The sequence below is a fragment of the Vicugna pacos genome, chromosome 2 (genome assembly GCF_048564905.1).
Source record: "Vicugna pacos chromosome 2, VicPac4, whole genome shotgun sequence".
NCBI lineage: Eukaryota > Metazoa > Chordata > Mammalia > Artiodactyla > Camelidae > Vicugna > Vicugna pacos.
The window spans coordinates 78,873,803-78,895,226 of record NC_132988.1 but is presented as its reverse complement, the minus strand read 5'-3'; the positions used below and the strand labels follow the sequence as shown (position 1 = coordinate 78,895,226).

Sequence of the window (21,424 nt, the reverse complement as noted above, 5' to 3'; positions counted from 1 at the left end):
TAAATATTAAAATAGTGCCAGGTACTATTCTAAGTGCCTTACAAAGAAACTGAGGCACAGATAGATTAATTAAATTTCCTAAAGTTTATTCAGCTACCAAGTGGTGGAACCAGGATTCATATTGGTAATCTAAGTTTTAAAAAGTTTGTATCTAAATCAATTCCTTATAAATTATTTTATGATTCATAAACTTTTATGCAAAATAAATCTGTTAATTCTAACGTTATCCTAAGTATCTGATTCTTAATTAATTATTTGTTTTTTATTTTTCAGTTTTATTAGGTAGAACTGTTACAATTTGACAGCACATTTACAATATATTGCATGTAAATACATCTACACAATATACTGCACATATTTTTTTAATTCACATATATGTACTATTCATTGTTTCTAAGAAGATTTAGAACTTTAGCTTTTTAAACTTACATAGTTCTGATTCCTAATGTAAAATCATAAACACATGACACAGCATACTATAAATACGCATATTTTATATATATATATACACACACACACACACACACACCCCCCATGTCAATAAAACCAAGTACCATGATTAATTCTATATGGAAACTCTATTTCTGAGGGACAAAGAAAGCAACGTGTATGTGAAAGTTTCTTTGTAAATTATACTTGGTTAATGATCAGTCCATATATTTGTAAGTTTGTTTACTACAATTTGCAAAGAAAATGTTCAAATATATGAGGTGTCTATTAAGCAAATTTTTTTAACATTAGGGAGTAATTGCTGTTTAACACCATGATGAAAGAAATATCTTTTTATACATGATATTTAAAAGAAAAGCTGGATAAAATGTACAAATAAAGGATGCTGTGAATTTAAATAACATAAAAAATAAGCATGTAACAAATATTGGCCACATATGAATACAGAATATTTTCCTTAACTTACCTGCCAAATAGAGGGCAAATGATATAAATCTGTGGTAGCGAATGAGGAACTGAAGTTGCTCTTCTCTTTGAACAAATGTAGCAAAATAATCAGCTACAGTCTCTCCATAAAAAAAGTAATTTACACACAGTAGAAAGTACCTATAATTTAAAAACAATTAGCTTTTTTTATATTTGGAACTTTTCCCCCTCAAACTCAGTAAAACTATTTTCTACATTTTGATGATGCCACAAAGATCAAAACCAAGTTTAGAAGACCAGTTCAGGATATATTCCACCAAAGTGTTTTTTTCCCCATTTCAAATTTAATTTCTAACTTATCAGTCAACAAAAATTTACTGAATATAGTTCATGTCTTTAGTTAGCTCAAAATCTAATGCCAGAGACAAATAATTAGGAAACAATGTAGAAAATACTACACACACACACACACACACAGGGTATTAAGTTAATAATGAAAATTCACACCCAACTACTCACAGCTGTAACGCTTTTAACAGTAGAGCCCCTAAGCCAACCCCCATCTTCCCTAAAGATCAACAGGGAAAGAAGGAAGAGGTACTTGGACCTCTAACCTCTCTCCCCTCTGTCCCGCCCACACTGGGGTCTTGCTCCCTCTTCTCAAAGCTCCAGAAGGACTCTGGTTGGGCAGTGATTCTAAAGGGGGCAGCAATGGAGGATGCAAAGTACAAGTAGGTAAAAAAATCTCTGGGAGAAAATTTAAAAGCTGTATAAATGCCCAGCCCTGGTATATCCTTTCCCCCGAGGTAGGGGTTGAACCTATGAGACTTTGCTGATACGAATGTGGGTAAGCCAGGAAAAGAGGCTGAGAAACATGGCCATAGAGTTCCTCCGGGCCTCCTCCTTGAAGGGCAGAGTCCTAGGTAGCCAGGAGGGCAGAAGGACAGGAAAGGGGTGGTTGCCCTCTGGTTCTCATGGATGGAATTGGATCCCACTGCTCACAAAGTAAAGTATTCACATTTCTCTTCAGCGACATTACCATTTTTTTTAATCTCCTACAATGGAAACTGTCTGTGATTCCAATCCAACTTTTTGACCCCTATTCCCTAATAAATACATACCTTCTGCTCAGGAGAGCTAGGAATGTCCCACCTGCAGCACACACCTCTTCTGTCCCCACCAAGAACCTGCTGGGTGCTGCTTCCGTAACCCAGACATGCTTCACTCACGAGCCTGTCTTAGTTTAAGTGACCGTCTCTCTCTCGCCTTCTCCAAGAAGCCTCTAGAATCACTGCAGCCCATCCTGACCTACTTTTTTTCCCCTACACTTATAATCAATCCAGCATGGTTTAGCTTTTAATTATTCTTCAACTACTTAATCTACCTAAAATTTCCATACACTTCACAACTCATGAAGAAACTTTTCAAAAGGAAAAATCAGCTATTACTAAAATCAAGAAACTATTTTTTGACTACTGTAAAACCCAAAGGTTATACACTTGTTTTAATAAGACACTGGTCCCTCTGGCTGACACTAATCAAACAACTGTATTCAAAGGCATGGCCAGGTAGGTTCATTATGAACTATATTATCATGTTTCCTGATCAAGGTCCTGATAATTAAGAAACCTGAAAAGTTTTAAAAATGTATAAAAATTTAATTATTAAGAGTTATTTGATTTTCTTTTTTAACCATTTTTGCATCTATTTTTACATACACAATATTCCAGGGGCCAGTAACTGCTGGTGCTATTTAGAAGGGTGCTTTGCACACTGCCCCCATCAGTCTTCCTCTTCCCTCTGATCACCCTCTTTGTTGCATGCCACGGGGCCCAGGGCCTGACAGAGACCAAACCAGGAACAATAAGGTGGGGCTATCCCTCCTCTCACAACCCTGGCCCTCCTAGGGCTTTGGGGGCCTTTGAGGAGAGTAAGTCAGCCTGCAGGGGTGGGATGGGAGGGAGGGAGGGAGACAGATGCTCAGCTTGGGCTTCCCCCTCCCACCTCTCCCCACCCTGAATAAACCACTAATCACTTACAAAACAAAACAAAACAAAAAAACCCAAAATATCCACAACTATGTTCATCTTTCAGTCTTTGAAATATGAAATTTTGTGTAAGGTCTCATGTCAACTGAGGGGAAACAAAGCAAAAGATTACATATATTTGTAACATTTTATAAAATGAAACTTTATGTTAAAATTGTAATTTTAAAGGATATAAAAGCATGTCTGTATATAGCTGGGGTTTTTTAAAAAAGAGAACAAGAATAGTGTATATATTCAATATAAATTAGGCATCTCTACAAAGAATGAAAGGTGAGATATGAAAACAGTTGTGTTGAAGTGAGAGTGTCTAAAAGAGATTTTCTTCTTTTCAAAATTCAAATTTATTCTTTTTTGTTTATCTTCCTTTAAAATCAACCTATACGGCCAACTGTGTAGCTGCTGACTGAGCAGGATGCTTCCTTACAAACTTCGGAAAAGACTCGGATTTTCGTAGCTGGAACAGTTTTAAGCTACTTACCAGCTGAGAGTTCTAAACCACGGCAGGTCGTAAGAGCGATAGACTCTGTAACCTATGGTGATGATCTCATGGAAGCATTTCACTTGTATGCTCAGGACCTGAAACCACGAGAAAACATAACATGCATTTCTCAATATTTACATTTATGCTTAGTCGCTTGTCATGATTTTAAAAATCTTCAGCCTAACCTGCCCACTTTTAGTTATTCTAAGTATCAGTGGCAAAATCTCAGCATTGAACTTCTCTAAAATCAGTGCTGCCCCAAAGGGGTAAGCAAAACAGTGATTCATTCAAAAACTTTGAGAGATCATTCCCAGGGTAGGAGGCGGCACTGGAGTTCAGGGTTTGCAGGATACAGTCTGGTTGGTCACAGCCAACTAGGCTTTATCCCTCATTATTGTTTCCTCTCTTGAGGTTGTCCACCTCAAGGTGAATGACCTTTTTGTCTATTTTGTTTCTTGAGTTATCCTAAGAAAATGATCAGCTGTGAAAGTTTGCTTGTATATATTTATTTTTAACCATGCAACTGGATATGCTTGCCAAGGATAAAGATGCCGTCAAGACATATGGCTAAAACATCTTTACCCAGCTACCCAGGGGCTTCCCACCATGCCAGCTCTCCCACAGCCAGCCACACACATCTCTGATCAACCCAAGCAGAGCCACACTGGCCTGTCAAGTCAGTCTATGCAATTTCTGTCTGCACAGTGTCCAATACACATGCCTAGTAAAGGGATTTGTATTCGTGAATCCATTTTTGATGGTCTCTGTAGCAGTCCTTCAAACTGCCGCGTCCACCAGTCTGAGTAAAGGTAATTCCTGAGAATGTAGCATCATATCCAGTGTTTGGTTTAAGTCAATTCCAAGGCTCAGAGCAAATGGCAAGTTGAACACTTAGCACTATCAATGAAGAGGTTCCAACCGTTGTGAAAATAGACTTTTTCAACCTCTAGAAAACATATCCAAGGGCTTGTTTTTGTACAGCCCTGGAACTAAGAATGGACTTTATATTTCTAAAAAGTTAAAAACAAAAACAAAGATTATATGACAGAGACATACGTGGCTCCTTAAAGCCCAAAATGTTACCGTCTGGTCCTTTACAGAGAAAGTTAACCAAACTACCGAAGGACGTACTTTGGGATTTCTTTTTAAGATCTCCAGAGAAGCTTTCCCAAACCTGCTGCTCAAGATGTTCTTGAGCTGTTTTTCCTCACTATACTTATTACATGTCCAATCACATACTGAAAAGATTAGTTGTGTCCCCTCAGCCACATGGTAAGAAAATATTACGCCAAACTACTATAAGCAGTAGTAAATATAATATAAATGTGTTATAATATAAAGACAAGAAAATATTTAAATATTGCCCTTCAGATTATCTTTGTATAAAATATCAAGACTTTTTTTTAACAAAAATAACCATAGAATGGTACAATGCTAAATGTTAAAATGGCAAAACTATGCTATTTATGGAACCAAGGGCTTATAAAATATCAAATGCACTGATGCAATTTCTATGAATACATTTGTTCAAGAACAACCATAACCACTATATATGGTATTTAACTGAGGGGAGAAAAAAAGTATTTTTGATATCACACAAATATATGTATGTGATTGTCACTTACAACTTGCCAGCAGAATTAATACGGAACTGCTAGGCAAATAGAAAACAGGGGATTCAAATTACTAGAGTAAAAATCCTTAAAACATATGCATGTCTTCCAGGGCTGGGTGATCACACAGAAACTGATACTCCATAAGTACTGGCAGCAATGCATTGGTAGGACTCTGTTGGCCCAATTAACGTGTTAAGAGCATTAAAAACAACAATTGATAAGCAAATGCCTATTCTGCTGATTACTGAGGATTCAGAGAATAATATGGGGCTTCTGTTCTCAGAGAGGCAGTCTGTCATGGAGAACACACACAACTACAATACCATGTGGAAACAGCCATGTGGACATAAGTACAGGCAGACCCAAAATCTGTGGCAGGGGTAGGGAAGGGTCAGTTGGGGCAAAGGAGGAGGATGTGCAGAGTCATGTATGTAGGTGAGGACGAGGATGTGGAGGGAACTACAAGTAGTTCAGAGGTGCTGGAACACAGAGCTGAGGGTGAGAAGTCGAGAGAGTTGAGTCTGGTCACACCATCGCAGGACACAGCATGAAGGACAGCACAAGGGAGTTCATGCTGATCATGAAAGAACGTGATCAGATGTATGTCTAGGGATCACAGATGGAAAGGATTGACTAGAGAGGCAGGCAAGACATCACTTTCCAGATGAGCATGGATGAACATCTAACTGGGACAGCGGCAGAGGAGGGTGGAGTACAAGAAATATGAGACATTGAGGAGATAGAACTGACTGGACTTGGTGGTTGAGGAAACTGGGGGGCTAAGAAGGAGAGGGGAGCACAGAATAACACCAGGAAAGGCTTGGAAAAGTAGACAGATTTATTCAGAATGGGTGGTGATGGAACAGAAGTTCAGATTTGGATAGGCTGAGTTTGAACTATGGTACCCATGGTTTATCCAAATAAAAGAGCCTATTGTCAATCTGGGGATCTATTTGAAGAAAATAATCCTGCATATGAAAAAGCTTTGCATTCTAATATGTTCAGGGTAATGTTATTCACAAAAAGGAAAAGCCAGAATATAACCTGAACGTCTAAAAATAAACACACTGGTTTAAATAACTTACGCTGTGCTCCATTCTGTTGAGTAGATGAATGTATTAAAGCTGATGGCTGTAAAGACCGTGGAGCAACTCAAAACACTGATGTGATATTTAGTTTAAAAAGAAGGATACAAAATTTTAGTCACATTAGAATTACAATGATAGTTTTTTAAAAGAAAAAAAGATGAAAGGAAATGTCAGTATTAATTGAGTTTTGGTGGCTGATGATAGGATTGGGGTGACTTTTTAAAATTATATATTTTCCAAAGTAATTCTAATAGACTTTTATAACTCTCACAATGGGAGAAAAATTAAATGTACCATTTAAAAGTAAATTAAAGAATGTGAATTATAACAATTATTATAGGAGTTTCCAGGAAGGGGTGGGGGGACTCTCTTATGATATTTTTTTATGTCTTTAAATCAAAATATGTTTTAGTAACTCCATCACTTAGAAAGTGTGATTCCAAGCTGTGAACGCAATAATTAAAGCACTATTATGTAGAAGGTTGAAGGAAAAAAAGCTCCTTTTATTTTCAGGAATATGAGTATGAGTTCCATCTTAGAATAGCAGCTATCATTTCCTAGAAGTAAATTTTTAATAAAGCTCTCTTCCATTAGTCATCTTGGAGTGCTGATATTACTAGGTGCATGTACAAGCTAGCTACAATGCGTACTTCTCAAAATAGAAATGATCTATTTATGGTTATGAATGTAAATAAGACTTTAAAATACATAAAAGTCATATCACTTGAGTACCAACAGTGTGGGCATATGTGTACATCCATCCATATTCCCTTAACATAAACATTATAAATACAACACATGTCCATCTGCATGTGTCCCTGTGTGCATGTATGCATGTACACATGCGCATGCAACAAACCTTAAATAAGAGCACTCACAATTCAAATCCAGTTTAACTACATCTTTAATATTCTTCTATTCTTCTCTGATTAAATTCACCAATCAAAGAAATAACTTGTAATAAAACGGTATCTTCCTTTCATAGAAAAAGAAAAAAGAAAAAAAAGCCCAAGTACTTCAGGTGGGCTTTTGATTTTCTGTTTAAAAAAATCAGAATCCAAATATGCAAGATGTCTTTAAAGGTGTTTTAAATTTTGTAACATAAGAATGGCTAAAAATTCATCTCTATCCACAAATTCTGACTCAGTTACCACACCAAACAGTTCAGCTTGGAGAGCAATGTAATTTATGCACAGAGAACCCACCAAACCAACCTGAGCCAGTGCATCCAGAATACTGGTGTTTTGCAGTATCTTACATCAAAATTACCTGCTAAGAGGAATCATAAATCAAACTATCCCTAATATTTTAAATGGCTCCTTAATGCTTTACAAATAAATTCCAACTTCTTAACAAAGTACTGCAAGGTCCTCCAAGATATGATTCCTCACTGTGTTTTCACATTTAAAGGCCCCATGCTCAAGAAATGGTATGACCTGCCCTTTCCTGACACACTTGGCCACTGGGACTTTTGCTCACAATTCTCACCCGACCCTGACAGGTCCTCAAGGTCTGCTCAAAGGTCCTTTCATCCCCAAAGCCTCAGTGAGCTGCCTGCCATCACCCATTCTCCTCTTCTCCAGGATCGACCACCATCACACACACAGAACTGAAAAGCGCTCTACACACACCCACTCCTGAAATGCCCAGTCCAGGGGCCACTGGTGGTCACTGGCACTGAGAGCCCGCAGTGGGTTCAGACCGAGGGGACTGGCAACTGGAGCCCTTTCCTCAAATCACACCTGGACAGTGCTCACATCTGCCCACCTGGATCTCACAAACTCGGCATCCTCTAGCCTCACGTTAAGTCAGTCCTATCCATTATCCATTTTTCCATTGTAAGAAAAAGCTCTTTAGGATCTCAGCAAATTAACAGCACAGACAAAGTCTTTCACATTCATTTTTTACCTTGATTCCTCAAAGAAGTACAAAATTAATGAGAGCATGAAAAGAAAAGTGAAAGGGCTTTATGGTGCTTATAAGAGCTGCTTTAATTGGTTTCAGGAGTCGATGGAATTTTTGGAATTTTTTCTCAATCATGTCTAACTTCACTTCAAAACTTATTCTTTTATAAAAAAAAAAATAAAAGGACAGCCATCATATTGCTCATAGCTTATCACTGTGAATAAGAGTGAGCATGGAGAAGGGAAGACAGGTGAGATGGGTAAACCCATTCCTGAGGGCGCCAGAGCAGCCAGACAACAGGGGGATGAGTATATAAGAGGAGGCTGAACTAACTGAGACGGATGAAGGAAAATAATAAAAAAGAGGGACACCGTGCACTCCCCTGCGAGCAGGCCCTCACCGCTCACCGCCAAACCACGCTCAGCACTCAGGAAGGGCTTGATGAATTTGCTGAACAAAATTTCTCCTTCTTACTTCTACCACTCTGGGCTTCCAATGTTTCATGTCTCCTTAGATACCAAGGCTTTTATACACAGGGAATTCTCTGCTGTGATAGCCCTTCCCCCAAGCTCCCCCCTTCACCCCTACTCAGCCTTCAGATCGCACTGCATGTGCTGGGCACTGGATAAAGTCTGGAAGACGCCCAGCTCTGCTCTCAGGGCATTCTTTTTTTTCAAAATACTTATTACAGTTTGTGAGTATATATCTGATCAATTCCTTAAAATGTAGACAGTAAGCTCCCTGAGGGCAGACACAGGTGTGCTTTTTCCAGTACCACTCCCCAGAACTAGTGCCTGGCACATAGCAGGTATCTTGAAGCATCTGCTAAATGGATGAATTAAAAGCTTAAAATACTTGTGTGGCTTCATGACTTGTTGGGCTTCCTGTACACAACAAAATCCCAGAATGGCTTCTGCTCACCTCCCTAGTCCCATCCCTAGACACCTCCATGTGTATAACCCGCAAACCCCCCAACAGACCAGTCTCTTGTTACCGACACCCCTGCCCCTGATGTTCTCACCTTGGAATGCCTTCCCCTGCTCGGGGCTTCTTTAAGACTCAGGTGTGGCATCACCTTTCCTGGAAGTCTTCCCTCATCTCTTTCTCAGACTGGATGAGGTAATTTTCTTACCATGCTCTTCTGAAAGATCTGTCACAGGTCTGCTCCTACTCATTTACTATACCATTTATTCATGTGGTTATTTACATGTCTCTGCCATTAGACTGAGTCCGCTGAAGTTGGGGTCTAGCCAGTAGTCAGACCTGCTATTGAAGTCATGTGTTTGTGTTTCTGTTCTACATTATGCTTGGCACAAAGATGTGTATCTATTATGCATACTTGGTCTCTGCTGAATGACCACATGGAATGGCCACCTTGCAAATGGGAAAGAACAGTTCAGAGCATTTCGTGAACCAGAAGATGCTTAACGGAACTAAATTTGCTGTTACCACCAACTCTCAAATTACCTTCTTTTTCATGACATGCTCAAATTACTTCAGTCATATCAATACCGGAAAACAAAGCAAGAGACACCTGGGCAAAAGTAAAACACTTACAAGAAGCATCAGCATAAAGGATCCCATATAGATGATCAGGAAAAACAACGAAATCATAGTCAGAGTAAGAATTCCACGAATCCACCAGTTTTTCCACCTGCAAAGGAAAAGTTTGAAAAGTTAGCATTGAACGTGTTCTTAAGTCGTTTTGTGTTGTTTCGGTACTGAGTTGCCAAACTTACAGATTTCTCTTAACTATGCTTCAGGAATCCCCTACTTTAACAACAAAAACCAACCAAACAGACCAATAGCATTCATTCACGCACTGAGAGCTAAATGAAGTGTAAAAATTATGTTAGCTAAAGAAAGAAACTAGATTGTGTTCAGTGTGAGTAAGGATGAATCACGAGGCTGGGAAGTGGCCAATGGGGATGTGTGCATATTCCGCCGGGGTCATCGGAAGGGCAGGAGGAGCCAGGCGCTCAGCCCTCTCAAAGGACGCCCCTCCTTCAAGGTGGTTGATAAACACCGTAGCGATTCTGAGGTGGTGTAAGCCAGAAAGCACGGCCTTCCAGTGAGTACAATTAAAGAAAGGACAACAGGGAACTGAAACTGGAGAGCACAGCGATTTCAGGGAAACAAGGAAGGCGCAGGGAGGTCAGCCACGCAAGGGCACTTCTTTCTGTTGCTCAATGTGTGTTGCCTGCTTTCCTGAGGGACAGAGAATTTAGCAGAAAACTGCTCTCTTCTCCTTGGCCCTCTGCTGGTTCTCAGAGCAGAGCTTCCCTGCTGGGACACCTGGCTGGTTCCCCGGTAGGCTGGGACTTGACCTCCCTCAACCCTTTGCTGTCAGTAAGGGCCTGGGGAGCCCAACTGCCCCCCACCCAGCCTCACACTTCACCCCCAGTGTAGCTTACAAACATTTTCACTCTTTACATGGCCATGTCATGAAAAATATCAGCAACCACTGTATAAAACACCCCAAATTATTCTACTAATACCTATAAAGGAATGAGGATTTCTGAATCTAAAATTGCCACCTCCTTCTTTCATTCATTCTACACCCATTTTACATTATACTCGCAGTAAATTTTTTTAAAGAATTTTCTGATTTCTATTAATTCAAATGATAGCATTTAAGTTACGTCAGAAGAGACTTCGATTCAACATCTGGTAACACATATGCACTGTATTCTAAGCACAAGCCCTCATTCTCTTCCCTACAACAGAAATATTAGCTGCTTTCGTCCATTTATCAAATACTGATTTACATCCCCTGCTTGCAATCACTGTCCTGTATAGTCTAGATACTGCTAACTACTCTTCCTCAGATATTCCTGTGATCATGTCCTTTCTGCGCTCGAGATCTGAAACACCAATAACATTAAGCTCAAGCTCTTTTATCCAGCTTCCAAGGTTTTTCATGAGGTGGTCAAATTGTACTTACCCGGCTTTATTTCCCTCTACTGTTTAACAAACTATGGAGACTCATACATTTTTCATGAGTCCATAAGCTTTGGGGCTGAGCTGAAATGAGTGAAGAGTCAAAACTGCTATGGTTGAAAGGTTCCTTTTGGTTTTACAGGCTGAACTGTTTGAGGATGAACAAATGGATTAGGAAACCGGGCTAGGCTGCGGAGCTAGTCAGAGGTAAACAAAGAACCCTAAACCAGTCTCCTGATAATAATCCAGTCCAGTTTGCATGAACCTCAGAAATGCATTTAGCCCTGTTTTATAACTGATTCTCAGAGGGAAGGGTATAGCTCAAATGGTAGAGCACTTGCTTAGTATGTACTAGGTCCTGGGTTCAATCCCCAGTACGTCCACTGAAAAAGTAAAAAAAATAAATAAAATTAATTACCACCCCCCTACAAAAAAAAATTATAAAATAAATAAATAAAACTCTTTCTATAACCAATTCTCAGACGCAGAATTATCCAGAACCTCTCCTAGAGAAAAGGACACTACTCAAGTGTCAGAAATCAGTCCCCAGGTGGGAGCTGCAAGGTCCAAGTGTACCTCTAATGTTAGAGGGCTGGCTTTCAATTTTAGAGAATGGTAGCTTCTGCAAGAAAAATTCCCTTTCCCCAACAAGATCAAAGACTTAATTTCCTTATTTTAATTAAAATGTCTCCCCCAATCTCCCAAGAATACCTAATACAAAGTTAAGCACATGAAACCACATTTTTAACTATAATGGATATGTCTTTTTTTTTAATTGAAATATAGTCAGCTTACAATGTTGTGTCAATTTCTGGCATATAGCATGTTTCAGTCATACATACATATACATATATTTCTTTTCATTATAGGTTATTAAAAGATACTGAATATAGTTCCTTGTGTTATACAGTATAACTTGTTGTTTATTTTTATATATAGTAGTTAGTAGCAGATATGTCTATTGATAACAGTAACCAAAAATTATCTCTTAGGGAAGAAGCACTAATTCAAAACAGAGCTTTAATATGCAAAAAAATACCACTGTTACTAAAATCCAGTCTGGTTCCAAATTCAAAATTCTCAATTTCCTTTACCTCAATTTCCTACAGTAAAGGAGAAAGCCTTAATTTTGAGTCCAAGTCATCACACCTCACAGATTGTCTTAGATAAAGGAACTCAGAATCAGTAGAGGAGAATTTCATTCAAGTCTCATGTCTCCAGGACCTATACGAACTAGAAACGAGATTTCTAAAAAGTAGATAATTAAACAGTGTCCTTAAAAGTGATTATCTAAGGTGGTTACACACTTATTGCTCAAATCAGTTATGTGATGCACAATATTTAACTGTTACTCAACTCTTGAATGTTTTTTATCTCAAAACTAATGACAAAGTTAAAAAAAATACATTTTTATAGTGGCACAAACATAAATCATCAAAGACCTGGGACAGCAAAAGCACTTGAATCAAGGAAAAGGACACAGAGGCACTCCTCAAGAATACACAAGAACTTGGTGGGCCATCTAGCAAAGAGCAAGATTTTTGAGGAAGTCCATCTACCAGCCTTAGGAGGAAATGGACAGGAAGGTGCAGGTTCCCAGAGAGAAGGAAGACGGCATCACAGAGTACAAGAGCATCAGAAAGGCTACGCCTGGCTATGTCCACAGTTTTCCAATCTCAGCACTAGTAACACTTGGGCCAGTTAATTCTTTGTTGTGAAGGGCTGTTCTATGTACTGCAGGATGTTCCCTGACCTCTACCCACTAGGTGCTAGCAGCACCATCTCTTGTTGCAATAACCTAATGTATCTCCAGATGTTGCCCCATGTTCACTGACTGGGGGAAGGTGCAAAATCCAGGGCACCGCCCCTGGAGGGAACTACTAAATTAGACTCATTGCTGAAGAAGCCCTTCATTAAAGGATAGAGCCAGACTTCACAGGCTAATAAATATTCATTTCCACAGACTCATACACATGTCAATAAACAGACTGGGACAACTTGCCAGGTGACTGAAGTCCTTTCAAGCCCATTCCAATTTCAACAACTTACGCTCTTTCTGGCATTATATATTAGAGCCTTAAAAATGAACATAAATCTTGACCAAGCAATGTCACTTTTAAAATTTTATCCTAAAAAAAAATTATGGACAGTAAATAAAAGTTAGCTATAAAGAAAGAAGTTTAAAGCAGAGTTGGCTTTAACTGTGAAAATTTAGAAATCAACTAAATGCCCAGCAATACTTGTTTAAATTGAACTATAGCCATATAAAGGAATATATCATATTTACATATATTTAAGGACGTTGTGTCTAATACCATGGAATGAAAATAAAAATAACAAGGCAGAAAACAGTACGATGCTCTTTTTACATTTTACACACACACACAAACACACAATGCAAAAGAAAAAAGTTTCGAAGATAAACAACACAGATTTCTAAATATCAGTGTCTTGGTAGGAGGATTATAGGGTTTTCTTCTGCAATCTATGTAACTTTCTTACATAATTATTATTTTTACTCCTATGCATCTACAGCTTCTAAGTGTTTGCAAGGCAGACTATTCGGGGTATTAAATAAAAAGAGGCTAAAATGTGTCAGACATAGATTTTCAAATATTAACATAACCTTTACAGAAAATTTTCTTTAAAAGATTGAAACTAGTCATATATTATCTGCTATTTATTTTTAAGACCAAGGCTTTCATAACTAGAGCACAATGACTATGTTCAGAATGTGGTTCTATCACTTACCAGCTACGTGACCCTTGATAAATAATATTTCTGTGCTTCAGTTTCCCCACTTATACAACAGGTATATTACCATACCTGTGTAACAGGATTGCCTTGAAAATAAGTTAGTCAATACATGTAAAGTGCTTGGAGCAGCACTCAGCAAATATATATGATCAATAAATTCCTGTTACTACTACTTGCTATTGTTACTTTACACCAGAAAAAAAAAATCAAAGAAAATCTTGTTATGAATGATACGTAGGAATACCGCATCATTCTTATATAACCTCAATATGAAAAGAATTCAGATCTGAGATAGACCAGGTTAGATTTTAAAGCAAAGGTACATCTGTGTACTAGGTCATGAAAACAACTGGGACCGAGAACTATTAAAATAATAATCAGGCTTTTAATAATAGCAAAAATTTATTCTATTGGTTAAAAAATGAAAACTTTAATTTATTCTATTATGGTTATCTTCTAGGAAATTAAAAATCAGAAAAGCTCATATTTTATTTATTATCCATGACTAAATCAGTGTTTTTCAAACTCCAAATTAGTAATCCAGAATTTTTTTGTTCTGTTTGATAACATAGAACAGTTACTAAACAGAAAAGAAATCAACAGGATATCACACACAGTAATGTCAAAAATGGATTCATTACATTTTACAGCAGCTGAAACAGACGTCTGTGTGTCTCTTGGGGGTACAAAATGGTAAAGGGTTGTGAAGTTTTGGACAATGATTTAAACCTCAGCTAAAAGAAAAAATTACCTATTTCCATCTGGCATTTGAAAAACAGGGAACAGAGAATATAGAATGTTCTTTATTAGATATTCCAGTACCATTAAAAGGCAATCTGATGTGGTAAATGGATCACTGCCTTCAGAAACTTGGCAGACTAGGGCAGGAATGCCAGGTCCACATCTTACTAGCTCTGTAACCTTCTCTAGTTAACCCATAGACTTGGTTTTCTCATACTTAACAACATTTTAAGGATTAATGAAAGGATGTACATCAAGCATCTAATAGCATGCCTCATTTATGATGAAAAAGCATAAAGCCTTCTCTCTCATAGCTCTAAAACTTAAAAAAGGTGAAAGTTATTATACTGAACATGGTCCAGGGAACAGGTCCAAACCTCTCAGCTTATCTTGTACACCCATTATATTCACCTTCAACCAATCATACCTTGCAGACAAACCAGACAGAGCTCTCTTGAGGATCTCAGGGGTTCTATCTGAGGATGGTGGAATTTCTGGAATATCAGAATCTGTTCTGGAATCCAAATCTCCATATCTGTCATCAATATCTGTTTCCTAAAATTAAAGGAAAAATAAAATCACTTAGCAAAATAAAAGGAAGAAAAGCACATGCTTGCCAATGCATTTATTTATTGCTCAGTGTGTAAACTCTCAGTTACATAACTTAAAACAAAGAAATAACTATTAACTTATCTTGAATATTCAAGCATGGTTGTATATCCTAGTTAGAAGAGTTTGATTATCTTTGCTAAAATCTATCAATATAAAGGATTAACTTAAACAAAAGACACAAAAGAAGAATGCCTACATTATCTAAATCAGAAATTTACCACAGAATCAAATGTGTTTTGTTTTGCAACTTAACAGAGAACATGATGTTAACTCCATGTAGATTCTGATCGACTGCACACAGTCCGTTTTTTGTATTATTTGATTACAATTAAAGCATCAACAACAGGAGTAATATATTACACTGGCATAGCATTTCTCTGTGTGTGTGTATACATATACTCAGCATTTAAACTTCCATCATTTTTATTAGATCCTCAAAAGAGAAGCTCAGCCAAGATGGAGGAGTAGAAAGACCCTGAGATCATCTCCTTTTGTGGGCACACCAAAATTACACATATTTACAGGACGACTCTTAACGAGGAAGAGAGGCATCTACTAGAAAAGATTGTCTACAACTAAAGATACAAAGAAGGAACCACAAGAAGATGGGGGAGGGACAGAGTTGTGCTACAGTCGAGACCTATACCCCCTGGTGGGTAACCCACAAACAGAATAATTACAATCATAGAGGTTCTCTCCTAGGAACGAGGGGTCTGAGCTTCATGTCAGGAACCAGCCCGGGGAGTACTAAATGGGGAAAATGAGCCTCTAGAATGTTTGACTTTGAAGGCCAGCAGGGTTTACTTTTGGGAGACCCAGAGGGCTGTGGGAAATAGAGACTCCACTCTTAAAGGGTGCACAGAAAAATCTCACAAACTCTGGGACTCAGGACAGAAGCAGTAATTTGAAAGGAGCCTGGGTCAGATCATCCTGCTAATGTTGGCAGGTCTCCAGCAAAGGCAGGAGTCAACTGGTCCTCACCCCGGGGTCAGGGACATTGACAGCACCCATGCTGGGGAGTTTGTTCCACCACCCAGACACTGATGTGGCAAGCACCGATCTGGAATTCTCCCTCTGGCTTAGTCTTAGGACACTACCCCACTTCCCACCCACCAGCAGGCAGGCTGCCTAAGAACCCCTGAGCCAACAGCTACCCCTGGACATGGCCCTTTCCACCAGAGGGCCAAGGACCTAGCCCCAGACACCAGTGCCTCGGCATTGGACTTGGAATCCACGGGCCCTGCAGCCAGAGACCCATCAGTGGGCAGGCACTAGCCCCAGAACCAAGAACGCCATGGGCTTAGGCCATGCCCACCAGCAAATTAGGCAACATGAGGCAACAGAGAACAGCTTTCAAACAAAGGAACAAGATAAAACCAAAGAAGAACTAAGTGAAGTGGAGATAGGCAATCTATGCAAGAAAGAGTTCAGGATAATGATCATGAAGATGATCAAAGAACTCTGGAGAGCAAGGATGAACAGAATGAGAAATTAGAAGTTTCTAACAAAGAGTTGGAAAATGTAAAGAACCACCAAACAAAGATGAAGAATACAATAACTGAAATGAAAAAAGCACTAGAAGAACTCAGCAGTAGATTCAGTGATACAGAGGAATGGACCAGTGAATTGGAAGACAAAATGGTGGGAATCACTGAAGTGAACAGAAAAAAGAAAAAAGGAAAAAAAAAAAGTTAGGACAGTTTAAAAGAGCTTCACGTCAACATCTAGTGTACTAACATTGGAATTATAGGGGTCCCAGAAGGAGAAGAAATAAAGAAAGTGGCAGAGAATATATTGAAAGACACAAGAGCTGAAAACTTCCCTAACCTAGGAAAGGAAACAGATATCCAGGTCCAGAAAGCACAGATTCCCAGACAGGATCAACCCAAAGAGGATCACACCAAGATACATTATAATTTAAGTGACAAAAATTAAAGATAGAGAATATTAAAAAGCAGCAAGGGAAAAGCAACAGTGAGTTTCGTACAAGGAAACTCCCACAAGGCTACCAGCTGATTTCTCAACAGAAACTCTTCAGGACAGAAGGTAGTATGATATATTTAAAATGACAAAAGGGGAAAACCTACAACCAAGAATATTCTAGCTGGAAAGGCTTTCATTTAGATTTAATGGAGAGGTCAAAAGTTTCACAGACAAGAAAACGCTAGCAAGAGTTCAGCACCACCAAACCAGCTATGCAACAGATGTTAAAGGGACTTCTCTAAGGGAAACAGGAAAGGCCACAACCAGAAACATGAAAACCATGAGAGGAAAGAGCTCACTGGTAAAGGCAAATATACAGTAGAGGTAGTAAATCAACCACGTACAAAGCTAGTAGGAAGGTTAAAAGACAAAAGTAGTAGAATCACCTCTCTCTGCAATAAATAGTCAAGTGATACACAAAAGATGTAAAGCAGTAACTACGAGGGGAGGAAAGGACAAATGCAGGGTTGTTAAATGCCTTTGAAATTAAGAGATCAGCAACTTAAAACAATCACGTATATATACAGATAGCTGTGTATAAACTCATAGTAACCACAAACCAAAAATCTATACTAGATACACACAAAAAAGAGAAAGGAACCAAAACATAGCACTAAAGGGAGCCAGCAAGTCACAAGGGAAGGGAACAGAAGAAGAAAAAAGAGCAAAAAAGAATTACCAACACAACTCTGAAACAATGAACAAGATGGCTACGTGAACATGCGTATCAATAAATACTTTAAATGTACATGGACTAAATGCTCCGATCAAAAGACACAGAGCAGCTGAATGAGTAAAAAAACAAGATCCATAAATATGCAGCTCACAAGAGACTCACTTCAGATCTAGAGACACACACAGACTGAACGTGAGCAGATGGAAAAAGGTATTTCATGCAAATGCAAAAAAAAAAAAAAAAAAGAAAAAGCTGGGATAATGATACTTATACCAGACAAAGTCGACTTTAAAATAAAGACGGCAACGAGGAACAAAGACATACGTTACATAATGATCAACGATCCAATCCAAAAAGAAGATATAACAATTGCAAATATATATGAACTCAACATAGGAGCATGTAAATACAGAAAGCAAATATTCATAAACAAAGAAATCAACAGTAACACAATAATAGTAGGGGACCTTAACACCCCACGGACATCAGTGAACAGATCATCCAGACAGAAAATCAGTAAGGAAACACTAGCCTTAAATGACACATTAGGCCAAATACACTTAACAGATGTATTTAGAACATTCCATCCAAAAGCAGCAGAATACACACTCAAGTGCACAAAGAACATTCTCCAGGATGGATCACATGCTGCACACACCAGGCCACAAAACAAGCCTTAGTAAATTTAAGAAAACTGAAACCATATCAAGTGATTTTTTCTGACCACAACACGAGACCAGAAATCAATTACAAGGAAAAAAAAACTACAAAAAACACACAAACACATGGAGGCTAAGCAACGTGCTACTGAGCAACCAATGGGTCACTGACGAACTGAAGAAGAAATAAAGAGAAATATCTGGAGACAAATGAAAGTGAAAACACAGCGATCCAAAGCCCATGCGACACAGCAAAAGCAGCTCTAAGAGGAAGTTTGCAGAGATGCAAGCTTGTCTCAGGAATAAGGAAAATCTCAAATAAACAACCTGCCCTTACACCTAAAGCAACCAGAGAAAGGAGAATGAACAAAACCCAAAGTTAATAGACGACAAGACATCATAAGGATGAGAGCAGAAATAAATGAAAGAGACACTTCAAAAAATAGAAAAGATCACTGAAACTAAGAAGTGCTTCTTTGAAAAGATAAACAAAATTGATAAGCCTTTAGCCAGAATCATAGGGGAAAAAAGGGAAAGGGTCCAAGTCAATAAAATAATAAATGAGAAAGGAGACATTACAACTGATAACACAGAAATACAAAGCATCACAAGAGATTATTATGGAGAGCTATATGCCAATAAAATGGACAACGTAGAAAAAATGGAAAATTCCTAGAAGTATACAATCTCCAAGACTAAATCAGGAAGCAATACAAAATATGAATAGTCCAATTACCAGTAATGAAATGGAATCAGTAATTTAAAAAACTTACAACAAACAGCCAGACTATATGGTTTCACGGGTGAATTCTACCCAACATTTAGAGAAGACTTAACACCTATTCTTCTCAAACTACTCCAAAAAATTGCAGAGGAGGAAATGCTTCCTAACTCACTCCATGAGGCCAACATCACACTGATAACAAAACCAGACAAAGATACCACATACACAAAAAATTGCAGGCCAGTATCACTGATGAACATGGATGCAGAAATCCTTAACAAAACATTAGCAAGCCGAATCCAACAGTACATTAAAAAGATCATACACCATGATCAAGTAGGAATTATCTCAGGGATGGAAAGATTTTTTAATATCCACAAATCAATCAATGTAATACACCAAATTAACAAACAATAATAAAAATCATATGATTGTCTCAAAAGATGCAGAAAAAGTTTTGACAAAATTCAATACCTATTTATGTTAAAAACTCTTCACAAAGTAGGTATAGAGGGAACATACCTCAACATAATAAAGGCCATAGATGGTAAGCCCACAGCTAACATCATCTTTAACAACTAAAAGTTGAGAGCACTGCCTCTAAGATCAGGAGCAAGACAAGGATGCCCACTCTTGCCACTTTTATTCAACACAGTATTGGAAATCCGGTCACAGAAATCAGACAAGAAAAAGAAATAAAAGGAACCCAAATTGGGAAGAAGTAGTAAAACTGTCTCTGCTTGTAGATGACATGATACTATACATAGAAAAGCCTGAGGGCACCACTAAAGGCTGCCAGAGCTCCTCAGTGACGGTAAAGTTACAGGACACAAAATTAGGACATAGAAAGCTGTGGCATTTCTACGCACCAACAACAAACTATCAGAAAGAGAAATTAAGGAAACTATCCTATTTACACATTACATCAAAAAGAATAAAATACCTAGGAATAAACTTACCTAAAGAGGTAAAAGACCTGTACTCAGGAAACGATAAGACACAGATGCAGCAACTGAAGACAACACAGAGAGATGGAAAGATACACTGTGTTCATGGATTGGAAGAACTGGTATTGTTAATATGACCATACTACACCCAGGACAATCTACAGATTCAGTGCAATCCCTATCAAAATGCCAACGGCATTTTCCACAGAACTAGGACAAATAATTTTAAAACCTTTACGGCAACACAAAAGATCCCAAATAGCTAAAACAATCTTGAGAAAGAAAAACAGAGCTGGAAGTATCATGTTCCCTGACTTCAGACTACTACAAAGCTACAGTCATTAAAACAGCATGGTGGTGGCATAAAAACAGACACAAAGACCAATGGAACAGAATAGAGAGCCCAGAAATAAACCCACACACTTATGGTCAATTTATCTACAACAAAGAAGGCAAGAACATACAATGGAGAAAAGACACTCTCTTCAATAAGTGGTACCAGAAAACAACAGCTACAGGAAAAAAATAAAATAAAATTGCAACATTTTCTCAGATGATATACAAAAATAAATTCAAAATGGTTTAAAGACTTGAATGTAAGACTGGAAACCATAAAACTCCTAGAAGAGAACACAGGCAGAACACTCTTTGACATAAATTATAGCAGTATTTTTTTGGTAAGCAAAAGTATAAATAAACAAATGAGTCCTAATTAAACTTAAAATCCTTTGCACAGCAAAGGAAACCATCAACAAAATAAAAAGACAACCTACTCAATGGGATAAAATATTTGCAAATGATATGATTGATAAAGGATTAATATCCAAAATATATAAACAGCTCATACAACTCAATATCAAAAAACCAAAGCACCCGATTTTAAAAATGGGCAGAAGACCTGAACAGACTTTTTTCCCAAACAGACCATGCAGGTGGCTAACAGGCACATGAAAAGATGCTTGACATCACTCATCATCAAAGATATGCAAATCAAAATTACAATGATACATCATTTCACACTTGTTAGAATGGCTACTGTCAAAAAAACCACAAATGATGTTGACAAGGATGTGGAGAAAAGGGAACACTGTACACTGTTGGTGTGAATGTAAACTAGTACAGCCACTGTGAAAACTGTATGGAGATTCCTCAAAAATTTTAAAATAGAACTATCATATGATCCAGCAATTCCAGTTCCGGGTATTTACCAGAAGAAAACAAAAATATTAGTTCAAAAAGACATATGGACCTTTATGTTCATTGCAGGACTACTTACATAGCCTAAGTGTCCATCAATAGATGAATGGATAATGAAGATGTGGTATGTGTGTATACACACACACACACATGCGAGCAGACACAATAAAACAC

At 38.0% G+C, this 21,424-nt stretch overlaps 1 protein-coding gene across 1 annotated transcript in view; it reads right to left on the bottom strand.

Annotated features, from left to right (window-relative positions):
• CDS1 (CDP-diacylglycerol synthase 1) overlaps nucleotides 1-21,424 on the bottom strand; it is a 63,258-nt gene that overhangs the window by 31,649 nt on the left and 10,185 nt on the right. Inside the window, exons 2-5 of the mRNA XM_006198190.3 lie at nucleotides 14,880-15,007; nucleotides 9,572-9,668; nucleotides 3,403-3,500; nucleotides 917-1,056 (exon numbers count right to left, since the gene is read on the bottom strand). Of these exons, the coding sequence (XP_006198252.2) occupies nucleotides 917-1,056; nucleotides 3,403-3,500; nucleotides 9,572-9,668; nucleotides 14,880-15,007 (463 nt within the window). The remainder of the gene's footprint in view (nucleotides 1-916; nucleotides 1,057-3,402; nucleotides 3,501-9,571; nucleotides 9,669-14,879; nucleotides 15,008-21,424) is intronic.